General features: G+C 55.2%; 1 protein-coding gene and 1 long non-coding RNA gene across 2 annotated transcripts in view; both read left to right on the top strand.

Moving 5' to 3' along the window:
• LOC109297440 overlaps positions 1 to 5,480 on the top strand; it is a 16,121-nt gene extending 10,641 nt beyond the window's left edge. Inside the window, exon 2 of the long non-coding RNA XR_002097316.1 lies at positions 4,449 to 5,480. This is a non-coding gene — a long non-coding RNA (uncharacterized LOC109297440). The remainder of the gene's footprint in view (positions 1 to 4,448) is intronic.
• Positions 5,481 to 6,904: 1,424 nt separating this feature from the next.
• Positions 6,905 to 9,839, top strand: LOC109297365 (heat shock 70 kDa protein II-like). The gene has a single exon (XM_019517106.1). The coding sequence runs from the start codon at positions 7,900 to 7,902 to the stop codon at positions 9,814 to 9,816; it is 1,917 nt and encodes a 638-aa protein (XP_019372651.1). The 5' UTR covers positions 6,905 to 7,899; the 3' UTR covers positions 9,817 to 9,839.
• The last annotated feature ends 3,217 nt before the right edge of the window (positions 9,840 to 13,056 follow it).

Raw genomic sequence — 13,056 nt, 5'->3', positions numbered from 1 at the left:
AAAAAAAAAAAAAAAAAAGGGTGAAAGAAAAGAGCAGAAAAGAAAGAAGGAGAAAAAGGAGGGGAAATAAAGAAAAAAGTTTGCCAGCCGCCTGCGCGGCCCTTTGTGCTTGGGCTGGAGGATTGGGGACCCCGGGGAACCGGAGCGGTGGGATCCTTGTTCCACTGGGGGGGCAGCGGGTTATGCTAATCTCTGGCCTTCACACCATGCCTTTGCCCAAAAGCTGTCCGGGCGCATAACATGTACAAACGCCCAAAGTGGGCGATCGGCGCGGGCTTGGAGCCATCTCTGCCCCTCCTGATCGGACGGGGGCTCATCTTGGCCTCCTCAGCTGGGTCCCCCAAGGGAGGGCCACGCATGCCGTGACGGCTGCTCCTCACCGTCCCGTGCCGCGGGCATCATCTCTTGCCCTGGATTTAGGCACCACCTTGGCGCCGTGCGTGTGCAGCTGTGAGGGCCAGGGCCAGGAGGGCCTGGGGACATCGCACCAGCCACGAGTTGTCTCTAAAAAAAATGAGTGTTGCAGAAGAAAAAGGCGGCAGCGCCGTGGGATCCACCGCAATCCTGAGCTGCCCTCAGCCATCTGGGTTTACCCTGCAGCCTTACATGTCCTAGGACCTCGTGGGGCAGGTCGGTCTCAGAACAAGGCACTGGGTAGCATGGGGCGGGATCCGCTTTCTGCCAAATCCTCGGATCTTATCACCGAGCCACGGCCCAAGCCTGGTGGGTCCCACAACGCTGGCCAGGCCACCGCGACGCTTCTACTTCCCCAGGCCCCAGTTTTTCTCTCCTGGTTATTGCAAATGATCCCACTTTCCAGGCTTCCCTTGCACCGTCAGCTGAACTCTGTCCTCCCACGGAGAAGAAAAATCCCCCTCTCTGCCTTCTGGTCTAACAACCCCCAGAGCTCATCTCCCAGCATCATGATCACCATCACAGCCAGCTTTCAAGGCTGGAGCGCCAGGAGCTCGGTGCTGGGAGACAGCTGGTACTTAGTGCCTTGACTTCAGCGGCACATGGCTCACGTGCACCACTAGATGATTTGGCCCTACTTTGCCAGGGTACGGGGCTGGCAAGCCGCGCTAGCCCAGTCCCAGATGCCCGTGGTGAAACGCGGAGGCCGGTGGACGAGGAGCGGGCTGTGGAGTGCGCTTGAGCCCCAGCAACCTCAGTACAGCTCAGTCCCCACGTCCCTGTCAAACATCTCGGACGTCAGGGGCAGAGCCTTTCATGCGGCAGCCTCCATGCTGGCTAAAAGCATCCTCCAGCCCCTCCTCCCCTGCCCCCCGCCTGGCCGGCGGAGCGACATAAAATAAGTTGTTCTAAGCAAATGCGCGGCTGTTCCACTCCTGACCCGCTCTATTCCCGCACGACCTCTGATCTTTCTTACCCGTGACCCTGATCTTCAGCCTGACAGGCTGATGGATGGTCACAGCCTGGTGATTTATGACGTCCTTTAATATTTGGAGAAGCAGACAAGGCCCTACAGCAATTGAAAGAGGGGGCCGAGTGGGCACCAGGCCTGGGTGCATTTTCATCCGGAGGGGGAGGGAGATGAAGGAGGGATTCGTCAACCTTTTAGACCGGGGGGGTGGGGTGGGGGGAGTAAAGTGCTGTGTCTGTCCTGAGTGATTTATGTGCAATTGCTGCAATTTAATTGGCCTTAGCTAATGATAACTAACTAGGCAGGGGCTGACCTTTCTCTGACAATGGAAAGGGGCCAGGAGGCACGCCGCATGTGTGTGCATGTGTGTGTGTGAGCACCTCCAAACCCGGAACTTCGTTAACAAGGACATCGCCCGTTTTGGGGGAGGCTTTTTAAAAGCAAATATTCTTCTCCCCTTCCTAATGCCTGCTCAGATTTCAATGGATGAGATGCCCGACCCAGGATTCAGCGCAAAGGGCAAGGCGTCTTGCTGAGGGGGGCGGTCGTGGGTCCTGAACGAATATGTGTGAGGTGCGAGTCTCAGTGGCGCTGCAGCCACCTGCTGTGATTTGCACCCCCCTCGAGGACCCGCAGTGCCGTGGGCCTGCAGGAAGGCTGGGCCAGCGGTCAGGCACCAGCCCACAGCTGGAGGGAGCACAGTTCAAGTCCCTGTCCTGAATGACGCTGAGTTACATCATCTCTTCTGTCTCCTCTGTGCAACGGGGAGAATTGAATTTTGCAGGGACGTCTATCGGGGTAGCACAGAGGTCCACACAAGGGCTCAAGCAATGGGCTGTAATGGGAACGAGAATCAGGCCCCATATTTGCTTGTTATATAGGACTGTTCTCAAGAGCAGTGTTATTGGCATGGATAAACCCAGGAAAAATGCAGGCCAACACTTTTCAAACGAGCGGAGCTGGACATTGCCGGGTGCTTAGTGTAGGCAACATCCATCGCTTCTACTGTGATTTCACTTCTAAAAACAAGGATCCTTGTCTAGACACCTCAAGATGCACCATGGGGTGTTAAGTTATGCGCATGAGTTTTGAAGTGTTCGCTGTGGCATGAGGGTATAGCTTGTAGCCGTGTTGGTCTAACATAGGCAGACTAGGTTCTCTGAGTAAATCTAATATCTTTTATTAGACCAACTCAAATAGATGGAAAAATTCTTCTTTGCCAAGCCTCTTTGTGAGCTGTCGGGCTGTAGTATGAGGATCTTTTTCTTCAAAGGGTGCGCTATACGACTGCGTATCTCTCCTCATATAGATCATCTGTCCATCCCTGTGTATCTCCATCCAGCGCCAGTCCGAGCCAATCTGTGTAAACTTAGATTAGATCAATGCAAAGGTTTTTAACCCTATAACCATGTGAATTAGGGGTGTGATTTTTGTCCCCTCCTTATAATAATACCAGGATAATCCCTGGTCTGGGTGCAGCTCTATGCACTGTACCAGACCAGTGTATCCCCTTTCCCACCCTGTTATGGCTATACCAGTGTAAGGCATTGGGAAAACTGAGTCTCCAACCAGTGGAAGGTACCATAGTAATTACACCGGATGGTTAAAGCAACATCACCTTTATGTGTTGACAAGGCCTGAAAGCTTGCAAAGATTTTTTTTCCAACTATTTGGGCGGGTCTAATAAAAGATATTAGATTTACCCAGAGAACCTTGTCTGACAAGGCCTGAGAGTTTTATAAGGCTGCCCACGGCTTCTGGGCATCTTCCACATCATAGAATCGATAGCCACAATGAAGATCATAGCGGATTTCAGTATGTTTAGCCCATCTCTCCTTTGCGGGGTAAAATCTCTGCAGTTTGGAATTTTTTTTTAATTCCATCCATTCCCCCCCCCTTTTAGAGTGATTCATTTCAGGGTAACATTATTCTGTGGGGGATCTTTTGAGGGGGAAGGGCATATCAGTGGTGGGAGAATTACATTCCCTGTTAGCCTGGGTCTGTCTGGATGTTGCCTCCCTAGATCATATGCCCACACCATGCCTGTTGCACTGATATTTCCAGTCTCTTTCCTCCAAATCCTTGAGCATCTGTGGAATTTCACCTGTGGGTGTTAATACCAGAGGAAAACTTGTTAATGTATTTTGCAGTGCAAAACTCTTCTTTGCTGACATCTTTTTGAATCATAGGATCATAAAAAATGAGGGTTGGAAGGGACCTTGGGAGGTCACATCTAGTCCAAACCCCTGCTCAAAGCAGGACCAGCCCCAACTAAACCATCCCAGCCAGGGCTTAAAAACCTCCAAGGATGGAATAGTTCAGTGAAATAGCTTCAATGTTTGGATGAAATTTATTTCTGGGGGGAGAAATAAATGGGTTAAGGTCAGGGTTAGGGTGAAACATTATTAACATGCTAAAGCGGGTTTTTGTTTTTAAATTTGTTTCCCAAGGGGTGAACCTCGTCCTGAGCTGTTTCAAAATTAAAACAGGATAAAAAGCAAAACTAAAACATTTGAATGTGTTAAAATAACAGGTTTCCAGTGATCCAAAGTTGGGATTTTTTCCCCCTCCTCTGTATTGGGCTGTGTGAAAAAAAAATCAAAATTTTGCCTTTTTTCTTCCCAATTTGGCAAGAAATTGGAGATGGAAAAACAAAATGAACTCAGCATTTGTCAGAGGAAAAGATCTGTTTCTCCGCCAGCTCTGGAGATTAGCAACATTGAAGGGAACAGCATAAACCTCCTGGGGAACAGGGGAGAGACAGGATAGACAAGAGAAACCAGAGTTAAAAGCGTTCTGCCTTGTCGTGATCTTTCTGACTTTTTTACAATGCAAGAATTGCTTTATTATTTTTCTGTAGTCAAAAAAAAAAAAGAGCAAAAACAAGAGAGCTGGCATTTTCCGAGGGGTCCTTGAGGCTATCAAAGTGTGCCTTGAGTCCAAAAAGTCTGCAAACCACTGGTATTGAGAGACCGAAAGAGGGCAGAGTTAAGGGTAAAAGGGATCTTAGCTTGAGTTTCTCTTTGAGCATATTGCCCACCACTCTCCTTTCTCTTGTCTCTAGCCGAGCTGCAGCATCTTGAACACAGCTCTCAAAAGCAGCACCTGGTGCCAGAAGGAATACGGCCCCCATGGACATGGGACTTAGGCACCAATGTACCTTGGAAGAGGGGACTTCGGTTCCTGGGAGCAGAACTGCGGGGCCCTGATCTCAGCTGTGCAACAGGAGTTACGGTGGAGCATGTGGTTCGCTCTGATGGAGACTTCCCTGATGCTCAAGCTCACAAATGCCTGGGGGAGCAGGGAGGTTTATCCCTATTTTATTGATGGGAAAAATAAGGCCCAGAGAGGCCAAGGTAAAGGATTTTTCTTCAGCCGCACAGCTTCTGAGCTGGGATTGGGATCCAGCCCTCCTGGCCTTCCACCTGCAGCACCCAGAAGTCCCCTGCACCAGCCCCCACCCCTTTCTCAGAGCCAGAAACAGACTCCAAAAGTGCCCCAGTGTCACAGATCACCAAGACCTCACTCCTTCCCGGACCCAGGAGTCCTGACTTCTAGTCCCCGACTCCAACCCTGAGCCTGCCCTTCTCTCCCAGCCCTGAAAAAAAGAAAAGCCAGGAGTCCTGGCTCCCCAGTCTCCTGCTCTCCCCACTAGATGACAGGTCCCTGTACCCACCCCACCCCGCCACCTCAATGCACATTCCTCATGGTTATTGAAGGTGCAGAACCAAGGTCTTCTTTGAAGGCATTAAAAACATAGAAACAGCCCTGAGACTCCTCTCCAGCTCCTTGTTAGACTTACTCAGCTGTGCCAGACCCCCACCCCTTAGCAGGATCTTGGCACCAGGGGCTTCCCAGGTGAGAAGTATGGGGCTGGAGAGGACATGGGGCCATTAAGTGGTTACTCCTTCAGCCTCTTTGAGGATAAAGGCTCCAGAAAGTAGCTTCTGGGGCCTGCAATCTTTCTGAAGCACTGGACTGAGATGCAGATGCCCAGCGGTACCTCGATCAAATTACTTGATCTGCTGTTTGTGACCGCTCCTGTTCCAGGACCCTGGATCTGCTGTAATGAAATAAATAAATGAAGCCAAGCATGCAGCTGCGTCAGTGACCTAAATTCCCCCTCCAGCATGACCTGTCCACCCTAAATCCCGCTCTGGGAAGGGTGCTAATCCCTGGTTTCCTGGGTGAGAAGGCAGGGCAGGGAGAAAGTGCTGTGCCCTGCCTTCCTCTCTGCATTGCAGCCAAGCCCAGAGTCCACAGCAGAGACACAATAAGCGGGAGGAATGCACCTGCCAGCTAAGTTAGCATCTCTCTGCCCCTGACATCTTGACACGGGGATAATAGCAGGGCTGAAGGGCTGATTTCATGGAGATTAACCCCTTGCCTTGTCTTTGGGCCATCTCAGGGCCAGGACACTGTTTCGCCAGTGTATCAAAGGCACATTACAGATATATTAGCCTGGCGAGGAGCAAGACTTCGTCAGATGGGGGCAGAGAGGCTGGAAGAAAGTCGAAGATAAGGAACAGGAGGGTCCTGAATCTCCCAGTATCCCCACACAAAGCAGGGGGGGTTGGGAAAGGGGATGAATTCAGTGCCTGTGTATCCCCCAAGGAAGAGGCCGAGAAGGCTTCTTACACATACCCACAGCCCCGCTACCAGGCGCTATAGGATCCCCTACCAGGGGTTGGAAGGGAGCTCCGATCCCTCCACCATGCAGCGTTGCCAGGCTGCCTTGTACGCTCAGCAAGGGCCGGATGGAAGGAGAGGGGACCGCTGGCCATGGCACAGACCCCAGGTGCGAATCCAGCACTGCTCCGACCTCTAGAGGCAGGAGAGACAGGTCCCATTTCTCCTTCCCCCACTACCCCGCAAACACCCCCTATCCCGACAGCCTCCTGAGAGCCCCTCCAACCTAGGCAAAAGCCCCAGGAAAGAAGGGAAGGGGTCACGGGAGGTGGGGCCAGGACCAGCCCAGCTCCGATGGGAGGCGTTAGCACGCGGCACGGGGCCGCGGGGGAGCCTGGGACCCGTCCGGTCCTCGTCGGCGGTGGTGGGGGGAGGGAGGGAGCGCTATTCTCTGCGACGCTTGTCATGCACCCAGCCCCGAAAAGGTTAACGGGGAGCGAGGGAGAGAACTCAGCGCAGGCCCGTTTTAATTACATTCCATTAAACCTCCCTTTCGGGGCTGCGTTTCGCTACCATGTGTTACACATTCTCATGGTAATTATGGGACATCTGTATAGAGGTTCCTTTCTCATCAAAGATGGCTCTCATCAAAGACACTCCTGGGAAACCCTTCACCTTTGACCCCCGGGGTCACTGCCGAAACAGTGGCTCTATAGTTCACGCTACTGTAAAGCTGTAGTATCCTTTTTCCTTCTCCAACCTGACCAGGTCTCGGGGTTTTAATGTGATCCATGTTGAGAAAGAGGTGGGGGGGGGCTGTCATCTGTGTTGGCTGGGGGGGCATGGAGAAAAAGGGGGCTTTTTCTTTTCCCCCATCGTCAACAGTTTCCTTTTAACACCAGCCACCCACCCCAGTTCTTCCCCCGCTCCGCCCCGAAACATGGGCATGTGAGAGTTAATATGTCTCTTAACTCACCAGTGACCCAGTGAAGGTTGAGAGAGATCAAAGGAGAAAGAAGAGGGTTTTAATGAGAGTGGCTGGAACTGGAGTTTCCTCATTCACTGCTGGGGGAGAGGAAGGTTTGGGAACCCCCTCCCTCCAGCCCAGCCTCCTCCTTGCTTGCAGCTCTGCTCTGGGAAGCCTCTGGGTGGGGATCGGGGAGGCAGAGCCACCCCAAATGGGCTGCCGGCGAGATAAAACCAGCTCTTTGCCATTTCGTAGCTGGCAGGGACCACATCTCGCTGCGTTTCCCCTTCAAAAGCAGGCCCAGCCTTTCCTACAATCACAGGACTCCCGGAGCTGAGGCTTTATTGCTGATACCGTGGCACGGGGGGCAGTGGAAACAGGGAAAGGGAATGGGCAGGGTTGGGAAGGCACCACCCTCCCTTGAAACTGCCAGCAGTGAAATCCATTGAAGGGAGCCCAGCATTCCCCTGTGCCTCAGTTTCTCCAGCTAGAAGGCAGCAGGCCTGCAAGTGAGCTGCTCTACATCCCATCAGCATAGGCAGCCTAAATGATTGGGGGTTTCATCAGGATGAAATCCCCCCCATAACAGCCAGGAGCTGTGGTCATCTCTTCCCCTTCTAGCAGCCCTGATCCAGCCAGATTTGTCGCATGCCCAATGCCCTTCCTGGAAATACCCCGGCCCCAAAGCAACTGGCTTCTGAGCCAGGCATTGCCACCATCCATGGGCCCAGCGCGGGTGTAAAGTGGTGTTGTCTCAGCCCCATTGTGACCCGCACTGTGGTGAGGGCAGGGGGGTCCTTCCAGGGGCCCAGAGGTGGGGACCATCCCCTGAGGGCAGGGGCAGAGGAGCCGAGCCAGGACCCAGCTCATGGCAGCAGCTTGACATCTCTCTCATTTGCCAACACCGCCAGCACCAACCATGCCAAGGGCCGAGGCACCCGCCGTGGGCATTGACCTGGGCACCACCTACTCCTGCGTCGGCATCTGCCAGCACGGCAAGGTGGAGATCATTGCCAATGACCAAGGCAACCGTACCACCCCCAGCTACGTGGCCTTCACAGCCACCGAGCGCCTGGTGGGGGATCCTGCCAAGAGCCAAGCCGCCCTCAACCCCCACAACACCATCTTCGACGCCAAGCGGCTGCTGGGCCGGCGCTTCGAGGAGCCGGGGGTGCAGGCAGACATGAAGCACTGGCCTTTCCGGGTGGTGAACGAGGAGGGGAAGCTGAAGGTCCGGGTGTCCCACAAAGGGAAGGAGCGGGACTTCTACCCGGAGGAGATCTCCGCCATGGTGCTGGCCAAGATGAAGCAGACGGCTGAAGCCTACCTTGGCCGCCCGGTCACCCAAGCCGTCATCACCGTGCCGGCCTACTTCAACGACGCCCAGCGCCGTGCCACCATTGACGCGGGCACCATCGCCGGCCTCCACGTCCTCAAGATCCTCAACGAACCCACGGCGGCTGCCATCGCCTACGGGCTAGAGACCGGGAGCCCGGGGGGCCAGGCCCGCCATGTGCTCGTTTTCGACCTGGGGGGTGGCACCTTCGATGTGTCCGTCCTGCGGGTGGAAGATGGCATCTTCGAGGTGAGGGCCACGGCTGGGGATACCCACCTGGGCGGGGAGGACTTTGACAGCCGGCTGGTGGAGCATTTGTTGCAGGAATTCAGGAGGAAGCACAGGGAGGACCTCAGCCAGGACAAGAAGGCCTTGCAGAGGCTCCGGTCGGCTTGCGAGAGAGCCAAGCGCACGCTCTCCTCCGGCACCACCGCCGCCCTCTCCATCGACTCCCTCTACAAGGGGCTGGACTTCCACGCCACCCTCACCCGGGCCCGCTTTGAGGACCTCTGCTCTGACCTCTTCCAAGCCACCCTGAAGCCCTTGCAGCGGGCGCTGCAAGATGCCCGCCTCACCACGGACCAGATCCACGCTGTGGTGCTGGTGGGCGGCTCCACCCGCATCCCCAAAGTGCAGGCGCTGCTGTGCGGCTTCTTCGGCGGGCGGGAGCCCAGCAAGGGCATCAACCCCGACGAGGCGGTGGCTTACGGCGCGGCTGCGCAGGCGGCCATCTTGACCGGCCACCACACCCGGGGCCTGCAGAACCTGCTGCTTCTGGACGTGACCCCGCTGTCCCTGGGCATCGACACGGTGGGTGGCGTGATGGCCACCGTGATCCGGCGCAACTCCCCAGTGCCCACCAAGGAGACCATGGACTTCACCACAGCCGAGGATGACCAGGACACGGTGGTGTTTGAGGTGTATGAAGGGGAGCGTCCCCTGAGCAAGAACAACCACTTGCTGGGCACTTTCTTCCTCAGAGGCCTTCCCCCGGCACCCCGCGGCAAGCCCGTGGTGGAGGTCACCTTCTCCATCGATGCCAACAGCGTCCTCACTGTCTCCGCCAGGGACATCCACACGGGCAACACCAGCCAGCTCACCATCGCCGACACCCGGGGCCGGCTGGACCGCGAGGAGGTCCAGAGGATGGTGCGGGAGGCGGAGGAATGCAAGGCCCAGGACCGGGCGCAGCAGGAGGCCGTTGAAGCCATGAACTCCCTGGAGTCGTGCGCGCTGCAGCTGAAGCGGGCGGCCGAGGGCGGGCACGGGGTGGACGTGCGAGCCAAGAAGAGGGTGCTGGCTCTGTGCGAGGAGACAGCCTCGTGGCTGGAGGGGAGCCCGCTGGCTCAGAAGGAGGAGTATGAGGAGCGGCGGAGGGAGCTGGAAGAAGCCTGGGATTCAGCCTTCCCCACACCGAACCCGGGAGGGGAGCCCCGGCTGGAGCCAGAGGAGCAGGAGGGGGCGGCTGCTGGGGAGGAGCACGGGGAACACCTGGATTGAGGAGACCCAGCTCTGCCCCTGCCTCAGAGACCATTAAAAGGGGAAATAGATCCCAGCTGTGTGGCCTCCTATTCTAGTGCGGCTGCTATGGGAAGGGAAGCTGGAGCCCGGAGATGGGGGGAGTGATTTGGCCAAGGTGAAGCCGTGAGTCGGTGGCAGATGGGGAGATAGACCCCAGGGGTGCAGACTCCCAGCTCCTGCTCTACCCACTCAACAACTCTTCCACTTGGAAGTGCTGCTAGACCCCAGGGCTTGTGCCTTCTTCAGGAGACAATCCCCTCCTTCCCTGCGGGTGTTTGGGCATGAACTGTCCGTGGAAAGGCAGTGAAGGCTTGAGGGGTGGGGAGCAGGGAGTGGGGAGCCCAGAGGGAGAAGAGCCATGTTTAGAAGCCTCTCATGTGAGCAGCGTCCAGAAATGGGCCTGGATGGGACCTGCCTGTGAGCTTAATGCTCACCTGCCTTTGCTCAGTCAATGCCTGCCATGTTCCACCCCAGAGCTCACTGCCTTCAAGCAGGGAGGGTGAAACCCAGATGCCCAGGATAAGCTACCCTCTCCCACCAGTCGTCTCCAGCCTGGCTCACCTCACTGAGTCTGAGGAAGGAGCAACCACTGGGCTGAAGCCTGGCCAGTGCTTTCTGCTAAAAGCAGGCAACAACTTAACCCATCACCCTCCCTTGGCCAGAAACCTTCATCACTGTGGAGTCGCCCAGCGCTGGACCCCTGTGATCCACTAATTGATATGGGAAGAGGGAGAGTTTGGATGGGGGGGTGGGCACAGGGCAGAAAATGGATCTCTCTGGAGAGCTCTGGCCAAGACAGCCCAGCCTGGCAGGGCTGAGCTCCTTACAGCGCACTTGTACTGGGATCCACCACGGCCCTTGGGTGGCAAGTGGGGAAACAGAGGCTGCCGGCCCCTCTTCGCTGTCTGCTCATATAGCGCCAGGTGCCACAAGGCTCCCACGTGGCACTGTGATGATGATAATGACACAGAGCAACTTGGTCAAGGCTGGTTGGGAAGTCAGTAGCAGAGGCAGGGGCCCTACAGAGCCTCAGTATCTTCAGGCCCCTAATTTCCTCCCACAGCTTGAGCCCCGAGATCCTTGGTGCCTGTCTGTCCCCAGTGACTGGGCCCTGCCTCCCCCTTGTGCAATCAGGCTGTGCTGTTAGCCCTGTTAGAGGTTTTTTGAAGTATAAATAGCTATATACACACACACACACACACACACCATCTAGCATAAACTTTCCACCACACACCCACGAGCCTTGTTAGATGGGAGATAGAGGGGAGCTAAGTGATGCACCTAAGGCCACAAAGGGAATCTGTAGCAGAGATGGGCATCGACCCCTCATCTCCCCAAACCCAGGGCCACTGGACACTCCTCCCTAGGCCCCGATTCACCCCTGCAGCACCGTCCCCCCTGCCCCTCCACAACTCTCTACCCGAGACTCCAAGCCCAGCCCCCAGCTCCAGCAGGTGCCTTCTTCCTCCTTCCTCTGTAGCCTCTTGCCCTGCGGGGGCTGGACAAGGGTGTCAAGCAGGGAGAAGAAAAAGGGATTTTCTCATCTCCAACACAAATGGAACGGCCAGGGGATTTCCTGTCCGGCAGGGTTAACAGGCTCTTTCACAGCCCCCTCCCCAGCCCAGCCGGGCAGAGGGGAGCCCTCCAGACAGGAAGCCCGGGAGAAGGACCGAGCTGCCTTGAGATCACCCATGCATGCTGTTGAGTCAACAGGGAATTAAGCTTATTAGAGATCCTTAAAGCTGGGGGGAAAGGAGGCTTTGCCTTTGGCTCTGTCCTTTGCAGCTGAACCAGGGGCCAAATGCAACCCCTCAGGGAGAGGACCTAGGGAGTGGCGTGGGAGGGAGCCAGGCTGGGGGTGTAAATCAGCATGCACCCCAATGGGAGACTGGCCCAGGGTGTAGTGGAAAAGAAGTGGTGCCTTATAAGCGGGAAGGAAGGGAGTCTGGGGGTGAGGCCCTGGCCTGGGAGCCCCGAGCAGGGGTTGTACAGCCCCTTATACCCGGGCGTCCAGGTCCGGGATGGGGCTCCAAGGCACTACCATGATCCACGTGACCAATGTCTCAGAGTGAAGGAGGTCGATGGGAGAACTCCGGGTGTCCCGGGCCTTCAGATCCAGGGTGTTTGGACCTGCTAATTGAGAAGACCCTGTCAACTGTGCACAAGTGACTTAGGCACTTAGGAGCCCTGAGGCCAGTCAACAGGATTTAGGCTTCCAAGTAGAGCCAGCAGCAAATTTGAGACTGGAAAATGCCATCTCGTGGAAATCCAGCCTTTCAAACGCAGAACGCAGGCCGTGATTGGTCCAGTGCGTCGCGCTGCATTGTGGGGGCCGGACTGGGCCTCAATGGAGCTCAACGGAGACAAAGCGACGTGGGCACTTTCACAGCGGTGGTTTACGGGACATGTCAAAGTTCTTCATTTCTGCCCCAAACTTGCACGATCCCAAGGTTTTTGGTGAAATGTAAAGCTGAGTCCCTGCAGAGCCAGGCTCCCAAACCACCTGAACACACTGGGAAAAAGGACTCTTCCCTCCAGCCTTTCACTCCCTCTCCTGCTTCTGCTCTCACTTTCTCGTATTCTGTCTTTCACTCTGATATCTATCTCTCTATCTATCTATAATACTCTGTCTTTTCTCTCCAGCTCTCTGTCTATCCATCCCTCTCTCTACCACCCCGTCTGGCCACACTTGCTCTCCCTCTCTTTCTCTCTCTCCTTCTATCTCTTTCCTCTCTCTCCCCCTTTTCTGTATTCATCCTCAGTTCAGCCTTATTGTAGTTTATGTGGTAAAATGCCGGCATGTGATTGTTCCCTTTGTGCCTCAATCTACCCCTCTGAAGAAGCCCCCTGTCTAATCCTCCCCTCTCTAACAGCTTGGCATTGAACCCTTATTATTCTCCTTGTCAATTAGATTTTACAAAGTCTTCATATTTTCAGGAGGCGTTTTCGCTGCTTGAATGGAAATACCTACTATACAATTATGCCAGACAGAATGGCATTTTAAAGAACTCTTCCAATGCTGCTGCGGATCACAAAAATTTGCTGCTAATTTGTAGTCTTGGTGTTCACTCTTCAAGTGGTTTTTATGCCGGCGATAATTTATAGCTGCAAAACAACAGCTAGTCATAGGCGAATAAATAAAATCCCCGGCGCTGATAATGAATGAGCTCACCTTTCCCTGCGGTTCAAGCAGCAAGATCCTCCCCCCACCCGCCCCGA

The sequence above is a fragment of the Gavialis gangeticus genome, unplaced genomic scaffold (assembly GCF_001723915.1).
Source record: "Gavialis gangeticus isolate Ggan-Ray unplaced genomic scaffold, GavGan_comp1, whole genome shotgun sequence".
Classification (NCBI taxonomy): Eukaryota; Metazoa; Chordata; order Crocodylia; family Gavialidae; genus Gavialis; species Gavialis gangeticus.
This window is presented reverse-complemented; position numbering and strand designations above follow the sequence as displayed.

Coding starts and splice junctions, on each gene's coding strand:
- LOC109297365 (XM_019517106.1), top strand. CDS start 7,900: ATGCCAAGGGCCGAGGCACCCGCCGTGGGCATTGACCTGGGCACCACC.